Source organism: Musca domestica, unplaced genomic scaffold (assembly GCF_030504385.1).
Source record: "Musca domestica strain aabys unplaced genomic scaffold, Musca_domestica.polishedcontigs.V.1.1 6, whole genome shotgun sequence".
Classification (NCBI taxonomy): Eukaryota; Metazoa; Arthropoda; class Insecta; order Diptera; family Muscidae; genus Musca; species Musca domestica.
In genome coordinates, this window is record NW_026712363.1 from 15,212,066 (window position 1) to 15,239,411 (window position 27,346).

Below are 27,346 nucleotides of genomic sequence, written 5' to 3' on the forward strand. Positions count from 1 at the left end.
CATCTTGCCAAATATTGTGTAAATTTGTTTGGCTATTGAAATGGTTATGTTGACAAGCCTCTTTAACAAATGGCAACAATATAATCAGAAATATTTTTTCTGTCTTTGCCAGGGAGTGAAGAAAAATATATATTTTAAAAATTGCATTTTAAAAAGAAAACTTGCAGAAAAATGTTACAGAAAATGGTATTATCGGTGACTGCTTCAAAATGGAAAAGATCTAAACAATAATACAGCATCAAGGACGTTAGTTGCATATTGTGGTGACTAAAACGAATCCTTGAGCTGTGATCGAACATAGATTGATGAAAGTAAAATAGTATCAATCGGTTTTGCCGACAGATTTATACCCCAGCCTTGAGTTATGATTATTCAAACAGTTCAAACTTTTCTTAATGGGGAACGTTCCGTTGCAGATGGCCAATGTTGACCAAATCATATCCCACCTAATACTGATAAAAACTATTACAACGTGCCAGATTTAGACTGTATCGACTACTTCCTACACTTTATATGAGGTATGTGCCAATTTATGGAAAATGTGTAAACATGCGTGAGGTAACAGATATAGCGGACCGAGTTATTCTTTATACCCTACACCACAAGGTGGTCAGGGTATTATGTCTTTGTGCATTTGTTTGTAACAGGCAAAAGGAAACGAGATAGACCCATAGTTCCTTTTGATGATCTGCATAGAATCACATTCTGAGTCGATTTATGCATGCCCATCCGTCCGTCTGTCCGTCTGTCCATGTATTTTTGTAAACAAAGTACAGTTCGCATTTATTGCACAAATCATTTGTTTGGCCCAAGGACGAACCCCATTGAAATTTGAGATAATCGGTCAAAATTTAGATATAGCTCCCATATATATCTTCGTCCGATTTGTCGTTTATTGTGTACCAAACATGTAATATCAGTCCGAATAGTATGGAATTTTGCACGTACGATCAGATTGGAAATAAGTATGCCAAATTTGATCGAAATCGGTTCAGATATAGCTATAGCTCCCATATATATTGTTCATCCGATTTGTTATTTTTGTCCTCCGCAGCCGAAATATGCACTCTGTAACAACAATATTTGGGGAAATATATCAAATACAGCTCAGAAATGCATTTGCTAAATTTTATCGAGATTGGTTGAGATTTGGATATAGCTCCCCCTTATAACTTCGTCCGATTTAACTTTGATTGTGCGCCAAACGTCTAATATTTGCCCAAATTGGATGAAACTTGGTACTTACGACCGAGTTGAGTCTAGAAGCTAGAATGTCAAATTTGGTGAAGATCGGTTCAGATATAGCTATAGCTCCCATATATACTGTTCATCCGATTTGTCATATTTGTTACCCACAGCCGTAATAAGCACTCTGTAACAACGATATTCAGGGAAATATATCAAATACAGGTCAAAAATATCTTTGTCAAATTTTATCGAGATCGGATCCGATTTGGATATAGCTCCCATATATATTTTTATCCGATTTCAAATTAATTGTGCACCAAATGGGCAATACAAGTCCGAATTTAATCTTTAAATTATAATCATAGCGTGTATGATTGAATTCTCCCATAAACACTTTTAATTGTTATGTGCAGCTCTACTAAATTAGCAAAGTGGTGGAGGGTATCATAAAGTCGGCCCGCCCGACTTTAGGACTTTCTTTACTGGTTTTATTTTGTTATATGGAGGACATATAGAGGATCAGCGTAAAATTCTAAGACGATCTAGCGGTTTCCGTCTGTGTGTCCACCTGTTTGTCTGTCTGTTGTAATCACGCTATATTTCGAAAGAATTGAGATTGAAGGCTAAAATTTTGCATACATGCATAGCTTACCAAAAGGCAGGTTAAATTCGTAAATGGGCCCTGTCGGTCCACGTTTTCTTATAGCCCCCAAACAACGGTACCTCCGATATTCGGTATTTTCATGATTTTCGCCGCAGTATTTACCGAAATTATTTCAAATTTCATATTTAAAGTTCGTAATGGGTACTACAGCTACGTCTTCGTATAGTCTCCATATAACAATTTTGATTTAAGTGGTCGTTTCCCGAAGTTTTATGAAATATTTAAAGTTCCTTCGAAATGGTGGAGGGTATTAAATCTATATGGACCGATGGAGTGGACCTAGCCTAGAACTTACGCATTATTGCTTCTCTTTCTATTCAGAAAAAAAAATATTTTTTTGTTTGTTTTGAAAATTTCGACCTTTTGTGCGGGAGGTACCAGAAGTAGTGGACCGATGTATTCCATCTTGGTACCAGACCTTTGGTCTGGTTTGAAGATTTAAACACAATTGGATTCTTACATCAAATTTCATAAGAGTTGTGATTATTCAAAATTTTGACCCTTTGTGGGGGACTTACTTGATGGAGTGGACCGATATTGTCCATTTTCACACCTGACCTAGAACTGACGCAAATATTAGGTTTTGTTGGAGCAAAATCGAATTATCGCTTATTTTTCTGTGCAGAAAGTATATTTTTGAAAATTTCGACCTTTTTTGGGGGAGGTACCAGAAGGAGCGAACCGATATATTCCATCTTAACGCCAGATCTTGGGTTGATAAAAATATTTGGATGTGTTAAGTTTGAAGTTGTAGTTATTCAAAATTTCTACCCTTTCTGGGGGAGGTACTTGATGGAGTGGACCGATATTGTCCATTTTCAGACCTGACCTAGAACTGACGCAAATATTAGAATTTGCAAAGTTGGAGAAAAATCGGTTTATCGCTTCTCTTTCTGTGCAGGTACCTGAAGGTGTGGACCGATATTGCCCATCTCCGAACCCGATCTAATTTTGAAAATAATATTACGGTGTATGAAGTTTGGACCAAATCGGATACTCCCTTCGAGAGTTAGCGTACACACCAGCCAGACAGACAGACATACAGACGGATGGACATCGCTAGATCGACTCCAAATGTCCTGAAACGGATTTATTCGAAAGAGACCTAGGATCTAAAACCATTATTTCGTCTAGGCACATTTTGACCTTATCAAATAATATATACCCTCTCTAGTATACCAAATGGCTGAGGATATAAAAATTAAAAAAAAATTACATATGACTCTGGCATAATGTTTGAAATAGTCTTTGCTCATCTTTATAATATGAATTTTCAGTGTGATTAGTGCAATATATTTCTCCTAGAGGAAATATAATCCATTTGAGAATAGTCCAAGATTGCATGCCCTTATTTACAACGTCCTCTCACAATTTCTTTATTCGAGGCAAATAATAATCCCAAATATATAATAACTTTAAAATATATTCTTTCAAAGATTAATGTCTACTTTCAGGCATTCTCGTATTCCCCACATTTTTCTCAATACGGCTACGTGACAATGAATTTATTTTTGCCAGGCTCTCAACAATCTGAAGTGTTTATCTTACTTAAAAAAGATATAAAAATATTGAATCACACACAAAAAATTGGGTAAACAAAGCGTCAAACAGCAAAGAACTGTTGCATAATTTTAGGCATTTTATAAAATAAAAGTAAACAAAGCCAGCAACACAATTATTCATTTAAACTTTTTGTGAAAGTGGAAAATAACAATAACAACAATGGTAGAATACAAACGGAAGTAAAATAGGGAGAGAGAGAGAGTGTCAGATAGACAAAAACATAAGCTCTTCTGACATCACAACAATGGCGAATAAAACAAATTCAAACACAACTACAACGGCAACAGCAACACAATGGCAAAGCAAACCAACAAAACAATCGTAAATGAAACAAACAATGAATGCACCGCTCGCGCCTAGTTGAGAACATTGAGCAAAATCAAACAAAAACAAGAAAAAACAGTTTCACAAGTGTTTCAAGCACTTGGAAGTGAGAGAAAATTTGTGTTTCGTTTGATGATGATGATGTGTTGTTGTTGTTGCTGTTTGGTTGGCTCTTCTCAATGTTGTTAGTTATTCTTGTTGTTCTTGTTATTGTCATTAATGTAAATAAATCCTATGGCAACAGTTTGATGATGAAAAAGCCTGAGATTTATTTACTTACAAAAGGACCCTTCAACGTTTTTTTTTTTTTGCTTCCCATTTAAATTTTGGGTTTTTTATTTTTTTTCTTGTGGGTCTGTTGATCATGGTTTTTTGGTCGTGCCATAGCATGCCAAACTGGCATTCCAAATTTAATGCCACCTAATGAAATTGTGATTGTCATTTAACAATGGCGGACACAAAGGAATTAAAAAAAACCTAGCGAAATCCTCAATGAACTGCGAGAGGGCTCTTGTAATATGGTAGTGGAGTAGAATGAGCCAATTGGTATGGTATGATAATTGTAGAATTTCAATGTAAAGAAATTGTTATTAAAAAACTGATTGACATGGTTATTATAAAATTGAGAATAAAAAACTCCAAAATTGTATAATCTTCCAAATTTAATTTTTTAAAATTCTTAAAAATTTATTTATTCTCCAAAATTATTGTTCGAACAATATTTGCTTCATAAAATAATATTATTGATATTGTTTTCAAGAATAATAAAGATAACTACTGACCACGACTGCGCCTGATCCATCCGCTTAGTCGAATTTTAGTTTGCTATTTCCAATATTTCGGCCGGTATCTCACCAATAGATGTTTCAATGTTGTCTTCCAATACGTTAATTGAAGCCATCTCCTCTATAAGGACATAGATCGCACAATCTGGCAGGATCGATCCATAAAAATTTATATTATTTCACGATAGCGCTCACTATACAAAATTAAGTTACGATATACAGCACTTTTGAAGAGATGCGGTCCAATGATGGCACCAGCCCATAAACCGCACCATACTGTGACTTTTTTGGATCAATTGACAGTTTTAACAATGCTTTTGACAGATCTTCACAAAAAAAATCGACAATCTTTACTCAATTTTCAAAAAAATTTCCCACTTATGTGAATGATGGCTGTGGTCAAAATACAGCTAAAGTTAAAGCTGTTCCCACAAGTTTTGATAATTCACAAATTATTTCGTATTTATTTATTATTTTGTAGATAATCCACATGTATTGATATTTAAGGAACAGTTACAATATATATATATATTTATTTAAATATATTGGTCCTTCAAAAGTTATATACAAATATTAGTCCTTCGTACAATATTTTTTAAAAAATTGATCCTTCGATAAGCATTTAATGATATGTCCACCCATATCGCTACACATATCATTTGATACGGCCAAAAGTGCCTCATCGAAGTAACGGTTTTAGACCATAGGTCTCTTTGAACGAAATCCGTTTCAGGACATTTGGAGTCGATCCAGAAGTGTCTATCTGCCTGCCTGTCTGTGTGGTGTCTTAAGTAAAGCTGCCATGAAATACCAAAAAAAAAAAATTTGAATAATCGTAACACTTATAAAATGAGAAAAATAAGAGTCCTGTCGTCTTAAAATTTTGCACATTCCAATATTTTTATCAACACAAGATTTGGTGTTACCTTATGTTACCTCTCTGAACAAAAATACCGCAAATTTCAAATTTCACACATCTAAATACACCTATTATAACCATTACAAATTGCGGAACATACGAGTGATTTTCTTGAAACTAAGTATCCCAATCTTTCAGTCTGATGTGAATTAGGGATCTTTCGACCCACTCCTTCTGATACCTCTCCCACAAGGGATCAACATTGTGAAGTCCCAAAAAACGCAAAGTAATTATTCGATATCTCTTCTAACTTCGCACAATGCAGTACTTTATATATTATGTGAATATGGAACTCATCGGGCCATTGTGCTTTCCCCACCAAGGGCCAAAATGTGAATCATGTCAGCGACTTTCTTCCAATGGAGTGTATCTCAATAATTCCATTAACCAGGGATCAAAAAATAATTTTACAAAAGTGAAAAGTATTGGTATTACAACGGAAATTTTGAAAAATCTACGAACTTGTTTTTTCTGCCCTCATTCATATGGCTAGTTATACCCTCAGCCATATGGGTATATCATACGCAAAGCCGTGTCTAATCGAAATAACGGTGTAATAAACCCTAGGTCTCTTTGGACCAAATCCATTTCAGGACATTTGGAGTCGATCTAGATATGTCCTTCCTTGCCTGGCTGGCTGGTGCGCACGATAACTGTCGAAAGGGGTATCGGATTTGTTTCAAACTTGGTACATCGTAATATTTTTGTCAAACTTACATCAGATTCCGAGATGGGTATTATCGGTACACTCCTTCTGGAACCTCCACTACAAAAAAAAAGAAACATTTTACAGCGCATAAAGAGAAATAATAGTCCGTGTCAGGTCAGGTGCGAAAATGGACAATGTCGGGACACTCCTTCTGCCTCCGACCCAAGGGGTCAAAAATTTGAATACTTATAACTCTTATAAAATGTAAAATAGGAGTCCGAATGTTATCAAATTACACACATCGCAATATTTTCATTAACCCAAGGTCTGCTGTGAAGGAGGGATATATAGCTCATAAAACGGGAAATTAATATCCGATTCCATTCGGACTTGGTACATCTCAATATATCACTCAACACAAGATCTGTTATAAAGATGGTAGAGATCGGACCATTAATTCCGGTCCCTCCCCCACATAGGGTTCAAAATTTGGAAAACCAAACAGCTCAAAGACAGCGAAATAAGCATCCAAATCTTTTCAAATTTCACACAAACAAACCTTTTTTTCTAAAACAATATCTGTTGTGAAGATGATATATATCTGCGATAGATAGATTGTGAAACGAGTCAGCGACTCTTTACAATTCGCTAAAATCATGAAAATACCGAATATCGGGAGGTACCTCCACATTATGGTGAAGTGTATAAAAGTGAACATTATAACTACGAAACAAAAAATATTGACATATTTTTATAAGAATTTATTCTATTCTTCCTAAAGGCCATTCTTAATTGTTGAGAATTGTCAAAATCCGTTCAGCCACTGTTGTGTTATAAGCTAACATAACTAACATCCCCATCGTCAATATATAAAACTAGCTGGCCCGGTCCGCGTTGCCGGCCCCTAGTTTTTGTATATTATGCATATTTGTCAAAGCATAATTATTCAAAGATATGAATGTTATAAGTGTTCACGTACTGGTCGATTCATTTTTAATTTTTAGTCAAATGAGCAGTAATTTGGAATTTACTGTACTTTGTACACCTCATAATGGAGGCTAATTGATTTAAGAATAGCCAAAGTTAATTACTTTTTTAAACCCATTAGCACCACAGATTGTGCATTAGAGTCCTCATAAGTCCCCCTAACCATGTAGGTCTGTTTTTCCGTCAAAAGGTGGACTTGAGGGGGTACTATTACATGGAGAAAATTCTAAAATTTGTAGATATGTTGAAATTTTTGTGTAAGATTTTCACCCCCAAATACACATTTTTAGCCAAATCCTTTGAAATATGGTAAAATGCGAAACATCGACCTACATTGAAAACTTTCTTCACCCCTTATAATCCAAGATGACAAATAGAGGCCAAATCGAAAATATAGCAGAACAACATAGCATGTCAAACTAAAAAAAAACCACGTGATTTAAATAAGTAAAAATAGTTTTATCCACCTCATAATTGATGTCAGACTGATTTCAGAATAGTCAAATATAATTACTATTTTACACCCATTACCGTAATATGGGAACTAATTTTATTTGTCATTTAAATTGTAAATTGGAGACCCCATAAAGTCCATATTTTTCATCATAGTATAATTCAATGACGATTCAACACATATTCGGTACCGTGCTACTTCCTTATATTTGTAATTTGTTCATGTTTTCACAATTTATTTCATATAGATGTATATACCAAATCTACGTTCCCAACCAATATTCTCTTGGGGGTTACAAATTCAATAGAATACAAATTTTTCTTTTCTGACCACACATTAGATGTGAAAGTGGACTTGGGGATACTCCAATGTGGGGACTTTACATGAATAAATTTCTATGTGGCAATTATCTGTACGATGGTTCCTTACCCCAGGGTAGCATAAATAAAATTTTTTAGTGGTCAAGACCAATATGGGCCCTACTCCGAAAATTTTATGCGAAGAGGTTCTCTACCCCCTAAAAACAAAGATGCCAATAAGGGCCAAAAAATAGAAGAAAGTGGCGAAGACTCCAAAAATAGCTTGTATCATGCGATGGTTATTTATGATCGATATCATGACCTGCAAAAGCGATTTAAGGTATCTTAAATGTTCAGGAAGAATTTTTGGAAGGATAGAAATCCTTTTCCTACTAAAAGTCTTATTCGCTCTATTATTTTGCACCCTTTATATGTGGTATTTTACTGATTGTACTCCCAAAAATGTTTGCATTTTGAGCTCTCATTGGACGGATTATTGTCACATGAAATAAGTAGGTCCACGCTTTAAAATGAGCCCCATTAGTCTTTTTCGGTCATTTGGTGAAAATTTGTATATAGTGAAAAATTATTCTTTATTTTGTTCACAAAAATCCACTGAATTCAATATGATAATACAAATTGAAAAAAATTGACGAAAGAAGAATAACAAATTGAAAAAATCTTCAACTTGTTCGCAGATTTTTTACAGCAACTGTTTAAAGATCCTTACAAAGTTTGTCAATAGAATGTACTTTTATTTTAAAATTCAATTCCATTGGAAATTTTTTTTCGATATTTTCCCGTTTTGAGAATTTTTGCAATGAGATCTCTTTTTTCCTGATTTTTTTAACGATTTTGAAAAAGTAATTATCTTTTAACTTTGGTGTGACCGCATTAAATTATTTCATCTATTCCGTTTCGCCACCACATAATTCGTTACTACACTTCCATGTAACCCGCCATCAATTTCAGTTCTCAAGAAATCAAGTCAATTAAATAAATTGGTATTAATATTAGAATTCAAAAATAAAATATAAAAAACACTACAAATGTACATTAGAAAAATGTAAAAAAAAACATGCAAAATAAAACATTACTATTGTACATTTCAAAAGTCAAAATGAAAATGTTAATATATCACATTTTTACGCGATTTTTTTGGATATTATCCTTTTCGGATAGGAGACAATTCCGAATTTGTATGAATCATTAAAATCAGTTCAGCGGTTCTTAAGTTATAAGCGTAGTAACTAACACAACTTTCTTTTATATATATAGATTTTAAATATTTTTCTATATATCCTTTATTTTGGGTATCAACATCAATGTAACGGCCAGAGGGACTTTTTCGCGTTTTTTTTTTTTTGTGGTTTCGCTGATTTGACCATTTTCTTGGCTTTGAAAGTCCTTCAAACTTTTTTGTTTAAATCTACGAGTATTGTTCTGCTAGGCCTTCAAAAAATATCCTAGTTTTTTGGTTTTTTGGCTGATAAATTATTTTTTTTTTAATATCTGCGATTATTATCCTCCAATAGTTATTTCAAAAAAAAAAAAAAAAAAAAAAAATCACGTTTATAGTCATAGTCTTGCAAAAATATATTTTAAAATTCATTATTATGCGCTTTTTCAAAAATTTAATTTTATAGTCCTTAAAATTTAGCTTATACCGCCCTCATAATCCGTAGAAAAAAATATTTTTATACCCTCCACCTTGGAAAGGAGGGTATATTAATTTTGTAATTCCGTTTGTAACATCCTTAAATATTCGTCATAGACCCCATAAAGTATATATATTCATAATCAGCATAAAATTCTAAGTCGATTTAACGATGTCCGTCTTTCTGTCTGTCTGTCTGTACGTCTGTCTGTCTGTCTGTTGAAATCACGATACAGCCCACATTATTTGACGTAGAGCGCCAAAATTTAACAGAGCTATTTGCATTGTGTCTAGGATGGTTGGTATTGAAAATTAGATATATCGGTCCACGTTCTGGTATAGTCCCAATATAACGGTATTTGTAGGTCATAACGGGTCCCTGAGCGTGTGGCAAAACATTGCATGAATAGGTCCACGTTGTGGTATAGCCCTTTTATAAAGGTACCTCTCGATATTCGGTATTTTAGTTTTTTTTGCCACATTTTTTCACGGATTTGTCTAAAAATTGGTATTTGTAGGTCATAATGGTTCCCAGCTTCGGTGGCGAAACATTGTAATTATAGGTCCAAGTTTTGGTATAGCCCCCATATAACGGTACCTCCCGATATTCGGTAATTTGATTATTTTTGCCACTTTTTTTCACGGATTTGTCTGAAAATTTGTATTTGTTGGTCATAATGGTTCCCAGCTTCGGTGGCGAAACATTGCATGTATGGGTCCATGATTTGGTATAGCCCCCATATAATGGTACCTCCCGATATTCGGTATTTTGATGGTTTTTGCCACATTTTTTCACTGATTTGTCTAAAAATTGGTATTTGTGGGTCATAATGGCTCCTAGTTCGTGTGGCGAAACATTGTAATTATAGGTCCACGTTTGGGTATAGTCCCCATATAACGGTACCTCCCGATATTCGGTAATTTGATATACCCCATATAACGGTACCTCCCGATATTCGGCATTTTAATGGTTTTTGCCACATTTCTTCTAATGTGTCTCTTACCCTAAGGTGGAGGGTATTAAAAGTTCGGCCCAGCCGAACTTATTGTTTTTTTTAATTGTTCTATCTTAAAAAATATATATTTGTAAAATTCGTAAAAAATATTTATTTTTAAATTTACTATTCTTAAATCATCATTTGTTGCCGTAATAGTCCAATAAAATATATTTTTAAAATGACCACTTTCATAGATCTGATATTTGTTCAACAATTTTTGAAAAATCCACAACAATTGCCCTTACAAAAATATTTTTAAAAACTATATTTTTTTGCAAAAAATATTGTTTTTTTTTTCAATTATTTGTAATTCAATTTCACTTTCCCCAAAATTTTACATTTCACCTTCGTTGCATTCATTCATTCCCAACTGGCCGTGGCATTTCCATCTGACTATATTTAATTGAAATTTAATGCTTTGTATATCACATTTACCCATTACGGTTGAAAAAAAAAATTGATTATACAGAATTTAAAAACAAATATAAAAATAAAAATTTGCAACAAAAAATATATTATGGGACGTTAAGCTCTATTGCATGCATTAATGATTGTATCGGTGGCAGTGGCATTTCTTTTTTTCATTTTCAAAAACTTTTTTTTCCTAAATGTTCGACTGTCTGCATGGAGACCACATTTAAAACTCATTTAGTTAATATTTCTTTTTAATGTCGTTTGTTGCTCGTATTTTCAATACCTTTTTTTTCTTGCTGTCTTTACAGGTTGTGCTTTTGTGAAATTTAGTTCGCAACAAGAGGCTCAATCAGCCATCACCAATCTGCACGGTAGTCAAACTATGCCGGTAAGTCGAAATAGAAAATAAAGCAAAATAAAATAATGATTTCAAAATAAAACGGAATACCACAAAAAAGGAACCGAAAGAGAAATACAATCAACAACAAAATGAAGTAGACATTGTTAAGTTGTACCCACTGCCAGTGCATTAAAACGATGCTGACGATAATGTTGGAATATCTACCTCAATCTCGGCAAAAGTGTATTCTTTACTTTTTTTTTGCGTGGGAGGCAACAAAATTTGCATGACACTTGAGTTATTTTGCACGTAAATTGCTTTTCTTAAACAACTTCTATCCTGTAAACAACAAGCAAAGCCGGGGAACTCAAGCGTTTTAGCAAAGATAGGACGACGACGACGATGATGATGATGCTGTCGTTGATGAACTCCGAAGATATATTCTCACTACTGCCGCTGCAACCAAGATGAATTCAATTTTCTTTAACAATCAACTGAAAAGGCCACCTTTTTTCCTCCTTAAAAAATAAGAAAAAAGTACCCTTGACGCGTTTTCAAAGCTTCTCAGTAGGGTCTTAGTTTTCCTTCTTTTTCTGGCGAGGAGGGAGGTATATTTACAAATCAACAACAATTTTAAGTAAATAAATTGAAAAAAAAAAACGTATAAATAGAATGTATTTCAACCCAATGCCAAAATTGCTCAAAAACGGTGTCGAATTTATTTGCATCGGCTCCTTCCGTTTTTTTTCGTTCTGTAGACCTGTGAATCTTTTATCAAATTGATTGATTTTCTCCGTTTTGATGCTGATGACGATGTCTGGTAAATACAAAACATTTTCAATTTCTTTTGACGATTTTTTGTGTTTTTTTTTCTCTTTCTCCTTTTTTTTGAAAACAACTTCAAGGACATTTAAATATCCCAAATAATACGCATTTGTTGATATATGTACTTGGCGAAAATTAAATGAAAATAAATTGATTTGAATTTTTAATGAGAATGAATCTGTTTTCCAAGGTAAATGGGGGTGAGTAATCCAATTGCAAGGAATTTTCAATTAGATTTCGATTTGGTTTTCCTTGATGAAACCTAAAACATTAGAAATTAATCATGGATGCTTAAGAAAATTGATCAAAAATTACAAGGACACTCGACTAATCTGATAACCAAGCAACCAAGGTAACTAAGCAGAAAATACCAGGGTCATTTCAATATAAAGGAGCTCTAAATAATGTTTATGTATAAAAGAGTTTCAGAAGTTATGAAGTTATTATAAGAAATATTATACAAGAATAAGGAATGGCATTTTTATTTATTTTATACCTCTGTTAATCCTTCCAAAAAATATAATTTAAAAATTCAAGTTCATTCTTTTGATTGCCCTTATAAATATTTTAAAAGAAATCACTTGTATTGCCCAAATATCCACTTCAAAATATTTTTAGAAAATCAACAACCAGACCTAGAGATTGTACTTAAAAATATTGTTAAAAAATGCAGGTTTATGGGTGTGATTTTCTTCAAAATATTTTTAAAAAATGCAGATTTATGGGAGTGATTTTCTTCAAAATATTTTTTTAAAAATCCACGTTTATGTGTCCGATTGTTCTCCAAAATATTTTTAAATAAAAATCCACGTTTATGGGTCTGATTATTCTTTAAAATTCTTTAAAAAATCCACGCCTATGGGTTTGATTGTTCTTCAAAAAATTTAAAAAAAATCCACGTTTGTAGGTCTGATTGTTCTTCACATCGGATGTCTGGTACCAGATATCATTGTTATCGAATGCATATTACGAATGTGAGGGGCTTTAAGACCAAATCGGATGAAACATATATATGGGAGCTAAAGCTATATCTGAATCGATTTTCACCAAATTGTATATACTTGCTTCTAGACTGAATTAAGTCGGATACTGAAGATATACATATGGAAATCGGAATCGATCTTGATAAAATTTGGCAGAGGTATTTCTGGGCTTTATCTGGCACCAAATATCATTGTTGTCGAATACATATTACGAATATGAGGGACTTAAAGGCCAAATCGGATGAAACATACAAAGCTATATCTGAACAGATTTTCTACGAAAATTCAGGTCATTTGGACTAATACTGGCCAATTCGTGCACAATTAACCCGAAATTGATTGAATTGGGAGCTATATCTAAATTTGAACCGATTCTCACCAATTTCAGTAGGGTTCGTCCTTCGGCCACATAAATATTGTTTAGAAAATTGCATCTCAATGGAATAATAAATGTGACCTGCAATTCATTCACAAAAATACATGGACAGGTGGACTGACTTGCATAAATCGACTAAAAAGAGATTCTATGAAGATACTTAAAGTGATCGGTTATTCTTCTCCATCTTATAAATAAATGCACAAAAAGATAATACCCTTACCACTATGTGGTGTTGGGTATAAGTAGGTCACATGTTCGGTTTTTATACCCTGCACCACAAGGTGATCAGGGTATTATGTCTTTGTGCATTTGTTTGTAACAGGCAAAAGGAAACGAGATAGACCCATAATTCATTTTGATATCCTGATCTGATCCTACTGAAATTTTTCACAAGACATTTTTTTAACCCAAGGACGTATTCCATTGAAATTCGAGATAATTCGTCAAAATTTAGACATATTTCCCAAAAATAGCTTCGTCCAATTTGCCTTTTATTGTGCACCAAAAGTGTAATATCAGCCCGAATAGTATGGAATTTTGCACATACAACCAAATTAGGCCTGAAAATAAGTATGCCAGATTTTATCGAAATCGGTTCAGATATAGCTATAGCTCCCATGTACATTGTTCATCCGATTTGTTATTCTTGTCCTCTCTCTCCTTTTATTGAGATGTGTTCAGATTTGGATATAGCTCTCTAATTATACACCAAATGGTTAATATAAGCCCGAATTGAAAAGGTAACAATGCCTTAGTAAATTTATTGCAATCGATTCAGAGAAGGATATTCCTCTCATATATTAGTTCCTTTGGACTTTAAATTATAACTATAATCATAGTTGGTATGATTTAATTCTCATAAATTCTCCATAAAAACGTTTATTTGTTATGTGAAAATCTTCTAAATATGCGAAGGGGTGTATGGTATCATAAAGTCGTTGCTTTTTTTTGGAACATTGATGCAAATATTAAATGAAAAAGGAGATTTGTGTTCTTGACTTCATTTTTTTAAATCGATGTTTAGCAGGAGAATTTTGGATAAACTCTCATAAGTTACGTCTTAAATCTAAAAATTTGTATTCATATCTATGAATCCTTGGCGTTTAGGTAAGATTAGGCTCTTGACGACTTTAAGGACGTGTAGTGGTATTGTATTGCAAATAACTTTGTAGAATATTTTGATTTGCTACGATCCCATTTAAAAGGAGTTTTTAATCATATTTTGAAGAAAAGAGTCATTTGGTGACTTGCTTAAGGTCTCAAAATGTCCACTAAAATAATCATAGTTTTTATCTGCAATATTGCCTAAGGTGCTATATACCTAAAATTTAAGAACTCCAAGGAATCTAAATCCGAAGATTTAAAAATAATGACGTCTATTTCGGTTTCTTTGTGATGTAAACGTTCAAAACCCCGATACAGGTTTCTTCTTTTTTAGCTTTGCTTTTATAAAATGCTGAATTTCCCTGAAATTATTGAAACAAAAAATGAATGAAATTGTCGCACAATGTTATTAATAAAAAAAATCTTTTTTTTTTTTTTTGCATTGAGAGTCCTTTGAAAATATCAAAAAATACTACAAAGTGCTTTCAAACGATTAACATTTATTCAAAAGTCCTTCAAAAATCTTCGGCGATTCCAAAAATTTACAATTATAAAAAATCCAGCGTGGGTTAAAAATATACTTTTATTGTTATATTAGTGTTCTGAATGTCCTTCAAAATAGTTAAAAAAGAGTCAATTTTTACAAAATATTATTACAGTGTTGGCATTTTTGTTCGGGATACCGTAGTATTTGCAACAACAAAATATAAATACATTTTAAAAATATTTTTAAAAAATTCACTCGTATTTTCTTGAAATCTTAAAAAAATATTTTTTAAATCCAAAAAAAATCGTTCAACAATATTTTTTTAAAAAAATTACGCTATTGGTTGATAGCCTCCCAAATTATTCTTAAATGTCCATTCGTCATTCTTAGCTTTCCCATTTCAAAATAATTATCCCCACTATAAAGACTTCTCAAATACTTCATTAGATCTGAATACTACAAAACTAGACAAAGAAACAAAGACTGGAATAAATATGGTTATCACATTTTAATGATGGGCAATGGGTAGTAGAATTGCAATTCCTTTTTAATATTTCCCAAGTCTAAACTACCCATTTTTTAAATGATCTAGCATTTCTTATTTTTAAATTCAATATAAATCGATTTTCCCTCAACTCAATCCTGTGGTCCCGCCAAACAACACATGCTTCATTAAATTTTATATTCACTTTTCGCTCTTTTTTTGGCTGGCAATTTTTCTTTTATTGCTTTTGATATCAACACAAATGCGTATTGCCTTTAGAGCAAAAACGGTGCAGAAGCCGAAAAGGGCTGGGAAAAATGAAAGGACTTGTTAAACACGATGCTTAATGCTTAACATGCAAAACACATGTTTACCAGCGAACCAAATCGAAAAATAAAAAAAAATATTGCTAGGCGAAAAAAAAACGCAGCTCATATTGAAATCATGAAAATGATGGCGGAACTGGTTGTTGGTCCTTTCCTTAACTCCCCAAAAAAAAAAAAAAGAAATGAAATAAAAACGGAAAGGAAAAAACATAAGGAACCCCCACAACACCCAAATAGAAACGGAAATAAGAACATGCTTCGCAATGAACATACACCGGTCGAAATCAAACAAAACTGATGAAGATAAACAAAACAACAAGAACGCGAAAAGTTTCACGAAAAACAAATGCACACCAACACACAATATTGGTTCCTAATACAACACAATCATCCAGGATAACAAGTCCTGGAAGAAGAAGAAGATGGAGAACTAGAGTGAATTCGCAAAACATACAACTCAATGCCGTCTTGCCTAGAGCATATCCGTCATAATGGAAGAGTTAAATGAGCACCTACATATACACGCACACCCGCTGTTAAAAAGAAGGCAATGACGACGATAAGGACCATAACCAGAACGAGTGCCTGGGCTATGGAAAACTGCAATGATGATTTTGGTGAATAACAAACAATTTCTTGAACTTATTGATTCGGGCTGTTTTTTTGCCTTTGTTGAAACGGAAATCTGCCAAAGAACCTAGAACAATACCAACAACATAAGGATAGAAAACATAGGATATTTGTTATGAGGCTACCGGAACAGTAAGGCAGCAACACAACGACGGTTCCACACATTTTTTTCCAAAAAAAGAAGAAGGGAAACTTCAATAATCAAGCCAGTGATTCGGATGCTAACAAACTCAGGGAAAACCTCAACCCTGAAAAAAAATAATCTTAGTAGCAAAAGTTCGGCATCCCGTAAATGAGTTGAAATTAACGGAAGAAGGAGATGAGCGAGATAGACAAGCAAAAAATACACTGGTACAATTGTTTACTAACCCACTCAAACCATACACTTCAAAACGGAGATGTTGAAAGGAAGTAAACACAGTTATAAGCGCAAACACTTACACATCCATGTAGAGGCCGCACTTCCGTTTGCTGGATTAAAACTTTGCCGCTTGCAGGATAAAACCATAAGCTTTTCTGTTATTAATATTGAGTACAAAACCAAAAGGATTGTAAATCCAAAATGTTTGTAATTGATTATACCTTCAGCTTTATGGCTACAGAGAGTTCGTATGATATAGCTTAAACGTGCCTCATCGAAATAAGGGTTTTACGACCTAGGTCGCTTCGTTATAGGATTATTTCTATGGATATAACCATGTCCAACAACTAGCGAAGGCAGTATCCGGTATCAGGTCTGCTCCTCCTGGTACCTTCCACTCCCAATAAAAGCTAAAAATTTTGTAGAAAAAAATTATGAGAAGACGTTCCGGTCTTCTATGAGAAGACGTTCCGGTTTTCTATGAGAAGACGTTCCGGTCTTCTATGAGAAGACGTTCCGGTCTTCTATGAGAATACGTTCAGGTCTTCTGTGAGAAGACGTACCGGCCTTCTATGAGAAGACGTACCGGTTTTCTATGAGAAGACGTTCTGGTCTTCTATGAGAAGACGTTCCGGTCTTCTATGAGAAGACGTTCCGGTCTTCTATGAGAAGACGTTCCGGTCTTCTATGAGAAGACGTTCCGGTCTTCTATGAGAAGACGTTCCGGTCTTCTATGAGAAGACGTTCCGGTCTTCTATGAGAAGACGTTCCGGTCTTCTATGAGAAGACGTTCCGGTCTTCTATGAGAAGACGTTCTGGCCTTCTATGAGAAGACGTTCCGGTCTTCTATGAGACGACGTTCTGGGCTTCTATGAGAAGACGTTCCGGTCTTCTATGAGAAGACGTTCCGGTCTTCTATGAGAAGACGTTCCGGTCTTCTATGAGAAGACGTTCTGGCCTTCTATGAGAAGACGTTCCGGTCTTCTATGAGACGACGTTCTGGGCTTCTATGAGAAGACCTTCCGGACTTCTATGAGAAGACCTTCCGGTCTTCTATGAGACGACGTTCTGGGCTTCTATGAGAAGACCTTCCAGACTTCTATGAGAAGACCTTCCGGTCTTCTTTGAGAAGACCTTCCGGTCTTCTATGAAAATACTTTTCGGTCTTCTATGAAAAGACCTTCCTGTCTTCTATGAGAAGATTTTCCGGCCTTCTATGAGAAGACTTTCAGGTCTTCTATGAGTAGACCTTCCGGTCTTCTCTGAGAAGAACTTCCAGACTTCTATGAGAAGAACTTCCAGTCTTCTATGAGACGACCTATCAGTCGAAGACCTTCTTTTCTACTATGAGAGGATAAATTTTTGGATTAAAAAATTAAATTAATTTTTTTTTAGGGCAGACTACCGCTAGCTAGCTAGGTTCACTGTAGACAAAGCTCTTTTAGTAGTAGAAAGAAACATTTTAATAGGGTTTCTATGGATGGAATATCTTCAAAATGACTCCTATGGATAGATCTACCTTTAAAATTACCTTCTATGTACAGACTACTTCCAGCTGGTCTTCCCTGGTATGAATACTTTTAATCGGTCTTCTATGGGCCGAATATTTTAAATAGGATTTTTATGGACAGAACACCTTTGGCAAGTCTTCTATAGAACTTCTACAGAACTTTTCTAGGGTTTCACAAGGCTTCTAAGAACAGAACCCTCTTAACAGGTCTATGAAATGAAAACCTTTAACAGGTCATCTGTGATAAAATTGTGGTCCTTTAAGTGGTCCTCTATAAATACATGACATTAAACAGGTGTTCCATCAACAGACAGGTATCCTACGGAGAGAAAGTCTTTAACATTTTTTCCATGGGTGAGATTTTCTTGAAGACATGAGTTCTTTTTTTTCTTGAGGACAGTTCTTCTGAACTTTAAATGGTCTTCTATGAATGGGAAAGCTTATGAGGTATTCTATATATTTACCCACTTCTAACGGGTTTCTCCCGATTAGGTCTACTCTGTACCGAAGAACTTTTTCACTTCCTCTTTGGATGGAAGAATTTTCACTGAACATATCTGGTCATGTTTACCCGCCTCCTTAGGATGGCAGGCCTTTTAAATGCCCTTAATGGATACAAGACCTTTAGCTTCTCTGGACAGAGGACTTTTACTAAGTCGTTTATGGATTAATTAATTTCAATGGGTCTTCTATGGAGAGCAAACTTTTGGCCGATCTTCTTTGGATATAAGACATTTAAAGATTTTATATTCTTTGAAGATCCTTTCAACTACAAAAATAGAAAATGTTGGTGGAGGGGGTTTGTCTATAATTGTAGAATACATACTTTGGTACTTTTTAGGATTGAATACTTTTTGAAGCAGTTCCCAATTCAATTCAATATAAAACCTATAAAAATATACCAATATAAGGCAAAGTTTCTGTTTCTAATATGAACATCCTCATAATTTTTTTAATATTCTTTATTTTTATTATACACATTTTCCCTTTCTGGTCACGCTCGATGACTTTTTGCAAAACATCATTTATCCACAAGTTTTGCAAAAAGTAATAATTAAAATGAACCGAGAGAAAGAAAGAAAAAGAAACAACAACAAAAAATAGAAATTGGCTTGAAATATGCATAAAGCATACTTAAAGGCTTAATTAATAATTCTCTATGGTGCATATTTCCGCTGGAAGCTTAGCGACCGTTGTGTTTGCTCTGTTTTTCCCCATTTCGGTAGGTGGTTGTGGTCAACAAACTTTTTGTACCTCAATAAACAGCTTACACATTTATAGCTGCAGTTTTTTTTTAGTTTTTGTTGTTGTTCCTATTGCTTTTTTACCTTTACATGGGGTGTTAAGAGATTAACACTTTTTGGGGGAAATGTGGTTTTTGCTGGAATATGCGTTTGTTGCCCTTTACTATTTGATGGACAAGATTGCTTGAGCTCCTAAGAGTATGCTATGCTAGTAGTTATCTAAAAGAGTAGTAGGATATGGCGCTTGTAGATTGAAATAATTATTGCACGTAATTTTAGGACGTAAAAGGTGGCGAATGAGGGCTTACGTGAAAAAGTTTAATGAATATATCTAATCAAAAATTAATAAATATTTTTTTAATTAAATATATATTTATTTTGGAGTCTTAACAATAATTATACTGAGAGGGATTTTTTAACCATGATACCCTTTAAATATTACATTATTTAAGGCTAGGTTACGAGTGATGTGAAAGTCATACGTAAAGCCAATTTCCCACAATTATCTGTTGCATTTTAATAGCATACTTTTCGGAGCCCAGTAGATTTTTTAATCTAAACAAGTAAAAAAAATATTATGTTCGTACGGGGCCAAACTTTTAATACCCTCCAACATTGGATAGCGAAAACATTTTTATATAAAAGTATTTGGATTAAATACCAGTAAGCTGGTTTGAATTCGCTACAGCAAGTGTCGGGAGCAAACACTATTTATCTTATTTATTGATTATTTGTTAAATACAATTACATATCTAAAGAATGTTTAAGCATGTAGCATACCCATTTTATATAATGATATTAGAATAATACATGATAGTTTTAAGTGTCCCTGATATTTATTGTTAATTATTGTTAATTATTGTTAATACCTTGTCTTTAATGAAATGAATGAAGTCTCAATAAATAAATAATAAATAATAAATAATAATAAGCTGGTTTGAATAATGCTATTAAACTTTTCAAAAAAAAAAAAAAAAACAAAAAAACAATAACATAAAGCCGTTGAATGGAGCATCCCAAACGGGAACTTGTATACACCATTTTATACCACAAGGATTCTTACTTATACAGCGAGTCTTATATTAAAAATTTGAAACAATTCCTTGGGGAAGTGACTATGATTATCAAAATACCGAATATAAATGAGATAAAAAACTGCAAAAAAATCAATGCCATAATTTTTACACTTTTTTTAATTTTATTGAATGAGAGCAAAGAATGTCGGAAATAGCATTAATTTTAGAATAAATTTAGATTTGCTCGAATTAGTCACCTTTGGCACGAATTATGGCCTTCAAACGGTCAATGAAGCCGTCACAAGCTGCCCGTACGTTGCTCTGCGGTATTTTGGCCCGTTTCCGGCAAAGCGTTTGCTTGAGGTGATCGACACTTTTGTATTTTTTAGTTCCAACCTTGTTTTCCAAAATACTCTAAACACAATAGTTCAACGAACTGGTATCTGTAGATTTTGGTGGCCATTGTGCCCTGGAAATGAAGCGAGCAACCCCATCTTGTAATCATTCTTGGGTGGCGCGTGCTGAATGCGATGGTGCTGAGTCCTGTTGGAATGTCCAAGATCTGCGCCCAAATTTTTTGCGTGGTCAAGGCTTTAATACACCCTCCAGAATATTTTCGCATTAATATTCGGCATTTATTGTGATGTCACGGTCGACCAATACGAGCCGAGAGCGACCATCGGCTGTTATGGCGGGCCACATCACCACCATGGCCGGCGATTGAGTTCTGGTGGCCAACCGAAGATGCACATTTTCAGTTGACCTCTTTTGCAAATGAACACGATCATTTTGTTTGTTCACAAACAGCTGGACAACGAATGTTTTCTCATCGGAGAAACCCAAATTCGGCAATTCACCACTTTCGGCCAAGCGAAGCAACTCTTTAGCACTTTTCAGTCTATTTTCTTTCCGTTGCGGTGTAAGTTCTTCCACTTTTTGGAATTTCAATGGAATATTGCAATATGTTCAGTTCACGAGCCATTTTTCCGTCACTGCGACAATTACAATTCTATGTTTCGACAATACTTCAAAACTTATCACAAATATTCCTCTGATTATCCTAAAAATAATTAAAAAAATCTACAACTTAATGCTTGAATTTCACGAATAAATCTCCGATATTTCTTTAAAATTAATTCTTTAAAAATCAACGTTAGTTTTCCAGCATATGTTCTCCGATGGTCCTTTGAAAATATTGAAAAAAAAATCCAAAATATTTCAACTATAGTCCCTTAAACTATTTTAAAAAAAATTCAAGATAAATTATACAAAAAAAAAAAAAATAAATAAAACTAAAACCAAAATTTATTTTGTACCAGTTCTTCAAAAATATTTTAAATCAATCATAATTTATTGCACTGAAAACACTTAAAGATAATTGAAAAAACTCACAATTATTGTTCTGATACTTTTAAAAATTACTTAAAAATCTACGACTTAATGCTTTATTTTATGACTTTTCTTGGACAGTCCTTTAATGTTAATTGCATAAAAATACACGATTTATTGATCTGATCTATTTTTTTCCTGATAGTGTTTTCAAAAAATTAAAAAAAAAATCATTATTATTTCTCTGATCTTTTTTAAAATAAACAAATAGGTTTAAAATCCATGATTTGTTGCTCTAGGTGTCCTTCAAACCATATTTTAAACAATTCATTACTATTACGCCGGAAATCCCTGGAAAATATTATTAAAAATCCATGATACACAAAATATCAATTTAGAAATATGTATTTATCTTATAAGTCTTTAAAAAAATTAAATTATTACCGCATAAGTCTTAAAAATATTATTAAAAAGTCTAAAACTTATTTAGAAATATTTGCAATTTTTTCCCTGAAAGTCCTTAAACAAATATTACTAAAATTTGCGGATCTTACTTCGCAGGTCCTTCAATATATGTTAAGGAATATTTTGAAAGGACCTTCAAAAATATGGTTTTAAATATGTTTTGGCTGAGCATAAAAATTTGCTACAAATGTCTTAATTATAAAATGTTTACTTTTCATATGACTTTAAGTGGAAACTGGCCTTTAAAAAATCCAAGATTACTCTCTGGCAGTCCCTAATTTTTTTAATATTTCAAGATTCACTCTTTAACAATCCTCCTTTTAGTCTTTAACAATCTCCTTTCCTTTCACAACTTTCGTCTAATAAAAAATATTTTTAAAAAATCCAAGATTTATTGATATGTTTTTTCTTGAAAATATATGAAAATTCGTTGAGCTATTACAGCCCGTCAGGAAATTATTTTAAAAACCACAATTTATTGTTCGGTAATACTTCCAAAAATGTTTTAAAACAAATCGAAGATAATTACTGTGTCTGTCCTTTTCAAAATATTCTCACAACATTTTGATAATTTCCTTGAAACTTCAATCAAAAAAGATTTGTTAACAATTTGTGATAATAGGTTTTAGAAGTTTTTTTAAAGTCTCGCTGCAAATATTTTTGTTTTTTAAAACAACTGCTGTTAGGAAGAAAATATTCTATAACAGTTTGCCTACAGTCAAGGCATAGTGCAAAAACCCAAGACTCTCAAAACAACAAAGCATACTTTTGGGAATGCAAATTAATTCATATGGCCGACAAATCCAATTTGGCAGCTATTTTTTCAACGTCTCCGTGGAAAACATTTTTGTTTTTTTTTAACTAACGTAATTAATTTCCTTTTTTGTTTTTTCTCAAAAAAAAAAAAAATCTCTTCTTATTTTCGCAAAATCACAAAACAACATTGGACGGGGGAAAAATTACAGATTTAATAAGTCTACATGAAAAATGCGAGCAAAATATATTCCTGAAAAAAAAAAAAACACAAACGAGCTAACAGAGGGTACTTTATGGTCTTACATTTATAATAACTTTTACCTATCTACAAACATCAACAACACCGGCATAATGCACCAAAAAAAAAAAAAAAAAAACAGTGGAAACAAATGCCAGAGCAACGTACGCAAAATGAGTTGAATGTGAGCAAAAAAAAATGTGCATAAGAAAAAAAATATGTGCATAGAGCGGGCTTGGAAATTATGATGATGGTAAAAAATCACTCAGGGGTGTATTTTAATTTAAACTAAGGATTAAGGCCAACAACTTCACACACACACAAATACACCCACACGTTGTGAAGTTATCCTGGCGGCAAACAAAAAGCAAAACCAGAGCTTTAATAGCCTCGATTTTTTTCTTCTTTTGTAATTTACATCATAGTCTGAACACCAGGCCGGGCAGAAAAAAAAACACAGAAAGATGAACAAATGAACAGCGTTACACATACAGACATAGTAATTAATAACAAAGCAAGAGAGAGAAAAAAATATAGGGTTCTCCCTTCGGGCCCTCTGGTTGGCAGAACAAAGTCACACACAAAGAAAAGTGGGGCCACTTGTCAAGTGCCACCACCAAGCATGTTGGCTGGCAAGCTGTTAACAAAAAAAGTGCAGCGTACTTTTTTATGTAATTTTAATTTCCATTCCTTCCTCTCACATTTCCACTACCACCCATCACCTTGCACCGCCATCTAAACCCTCAAAACACAACAACAACAACAACGTAAGAAAATCCAAGTCAGAGCAACAGCTCGCTTGCTCTACTAATTACCTCAAAGTGTTACAACAACCCAACAGCCATTTGAGTCCTTTTGTAACTCTTCCATCCAGTTAGTCTACGTGGTTGACAGGTGCTCTTTATGCCGTCGCCATGCCTTCGAGGGGCAATAATGAGTTTCTTGTGTTATGTCACCGAGGAGAGAAAAAAAGCCTGAAATGAAACGAATAAATAAAATAAAGCATGAGATGAGATCGTGAATCGTCGCGGTATGCTAATTGAAGGCAATAAAAAGACGTTGTAACAAGGGACAAGTTAATAAAATAAAAGGGGGTAATTTTTCAGCGAAAGAATTTAGCAAATTTAATAGAGATATGTGAGAAAATTCAGTGCATACTTTTGGGGTGAAAATTCATGATACACAACGTGAAGAACACAATTTAAGGTCTTAAGGAGCGCACCACTTTCCTTACGTTCTCTTATTTCTTATTAAATAATTTCAATTTATAAAAGAATTCCTGAAGAAAGCCAGTCTCTGATAGACTGAATTTAAATATTCCTATGGGAAATTCTGTACAGAATAAAGGGTGAGATGAAAAAACTGCAACTAACTTTAGACTGCTGTCATTTCTGAGCCACTCATCCAACAGCTGTTAAAATTTTTCCAGTAACAGCGCAATATATTGTTTACAAGCGTACAAAGGCATTTTGGTGAGCATTTTCCAGAAAAAAAGTTATTCGTGATGGAATTCAAGCGTGATAGAAAAAAAACCAAAACCAAATGTGAATAAATCTTTTATGTCTCGTACCATCGCACGTTACCGTGATACTGATAGCGTAGCCCGACATCAAGGAAGTGGGCGGAAGAAAACAGCAACATCAGCAGAAATGGTTCGAAAAGTAAAGAAGTGACTTGATTGAGAATCGTCGCAGTGGCCGAAAAATGGCTCGTGAGCTGAACATATCACAATAATCCATTTGGCAAATATTGAAAAATGAGCTCTGAGTAAAGGTATTGAAATTCCAAAAAGTGCAAGAACTTACTACGCAGTGGAAAGAAAATAGACTCAAAAGGACTAAAGAGTTGGTTCGGTTGGCCGAAAGTTGTGAACTGCCGAATTTGGGTTTCTCCGATGATCGTGTTTACTTGCCAAAGAGGTCAGCTGAAAATGTGCGCATCGGTTGGCTACCAGAACTCAAGCGTCGCCCATGGTGATGGTGTGGGCCGCCATTACAGCCGATGCTTGCTCTCCGTTCGTATTAATCGACCGTGGCATCAGAATAAATGCCAAATATTATCGAGAAAATATTCTGGAGGGTGTATTAAAGCCTTGGACACGCAAACAGTTTGGCCGCAGACCTTGGACATTTCAACAAGACTCAGCACCATAGCACTTCGCACGCGCCACCCAAGAATGGTTACAAAATGAGGTTCTTCGCTTCATTTCTAGCGCACAATGGCTACCAAAATCTCCGGATTTGGGAAAGCAAGGTTGGCACTAAAAAATACCAAAATGTCGATCACCTCAAGCAAGCGCTTCGTCGGGAATAGGCCAAAATACCGCAGAGAAACATACGGGCAACGTGTGACGGTGTGATTGGTCGTTTTAAGCCCATAATTCGTGCCAAAGGTGACAAATTCAAACAAATCTAAACTTATTCTAAAATTTGATTCTATTTCCGATATTTGATGCTTCCATTCAATAAAATTTAAAACAAAAAATGTAAAAATTATGGCATTCGATTTTGTGGTAGTTTTTTATTTCGCCCTGTAGAAGTTCCAATTGGAAATCTTTATTCAGCCAGGCCGAAAAGAAGTTATCGTAGGGAAATCATATTCGGCGTTCTATGGAAACCCCTAGTCAGCCAGGCTGAATAGCAGGTTTTCCTATGGAAACTCCTAGTCAGCCAGGCTGAATAGCAGGTTTTCCTATGGAAACCCCTAGTCAGGCAGGCTGAATAGCAGTTTTTCCTATGGAAACCCCTAGTCAGCCAGGCTGAATAGCAGGTTTTCCTATGGAAACCCCTAGTCAGCCAGGCTGAATAGCAGGTTTCCCCATGGAAATCCCTAGTCAGCCAGGCTTAATTAGCAGGATTCCCATAGAAAGCCCTAGTCAGGAAGTCCGAAAAGCAGGTTCCCATATGAAATCCCATAGTCAGCCAGGCTGAATAGCAGGTATTCCTTTGGAAACCCCTAGTCAGTCAGGCTGAATAGCAGGTTTCCCCATGGAAACCCCTAGTCGGCCAGGCTTAATTAGCAGGATTCCTATGGAAAGCCCTTGTCAGGAAGTCTGAATAGCAGGTTTCCATATGGAATCCCATAGTCAGCCAGGCTGAATCAGATTTCCCTATGGAAGCCTTTAGTCAGCCAGGCTGAAGAGAAGTTTATCTATGGAAACTGGTAGTAAGCCAGGCTGAATAGAAAAAATTTCCCCAATGGAAACTTCTGGTCAGCCAGGCTGAGTAGAAGAAGTTTCCCTGTGGATACCTCTGGTCAGCCAGGCTGATTAGAAGAAGTTTTCTTGTGGATACCTCTGGCCGGCTAGTCTGAATAGAAGAAGATTACCTGTGGAAATCCAAGCAAAATAAAATTTGTTATGGGAGAACCTTATAAAGCCTGTGTAAATTGCCAGTCTTTAATTCCCTTAAATTTTCCCGCTAAGCCCTCGCCGTTTTAATTTTTCATTCTGGCCAATGTAACCATTAAAATACTTAATTTTCTATGCTTTTTATTATTGCCGTATCCTCCCTCCATTCCCCCCTCCAACCATCCTCCCTCCATTCCCCCCTCCAACCATCCTCCTTGCATCTTGTCATTTAAGATTGTTGTCTTCGTTTTTTTTTTGTCGATTCCATCCTCGAAGAATATGAAAAAAAAACCAACAATGAGCACACAGAAATACGAAATAACAGCAAAATGAAATCGGAATCCTTGTTAGTTACTTAATAGCTCATTTTGAAAGATTGCTCAGGTGAAAAATTGCAGCTGTTGCCAGAAGCACAGGGCAGAAGGCAAAGAAGAAGAAAGCGGGGAACAAGAAGACAGTAGAAAAAAAAACCTGAACCAAAGAAATACAAAAACTACCAACAAACATTTCGAAGGAGGCGGGGGCAAGTCCTTATAGCCAGCAGTCAAGCATAAATTTGCAGCCTTAAAATTACGTTCCGCTTGAGGGGGTAACTAACTACAGATTGTTGGATGTATGA

General features: G+C 34.4%; 1 protein-coding gene across 8 annotated transcripts in view; it reads left to right on the top strand.

Moving 5' to 3' along the window:
- The window catches only part of LOC101901746 (CUGBP Elav-like family member 4), a 366,807-nt gene that overhangs the window by 97,362 nt on the left and 242,099 nt on the right, over positions 1–27,346 (top strand). For all 8 annotated transcript variants that reach the window (XM_059129090.1, XM_059129093.1, XM_059129095.1 and 5 more), the window contains exon 2: positions 11,210–11,289. In XM_059129090.1, the coding sequence (XP_058985073.1) occupies positions 11,210–11,289 (80 nt within the window). The remainder of the gene's footprint in view (positions 1–11,209; positions 11,290–27,346) is intronic.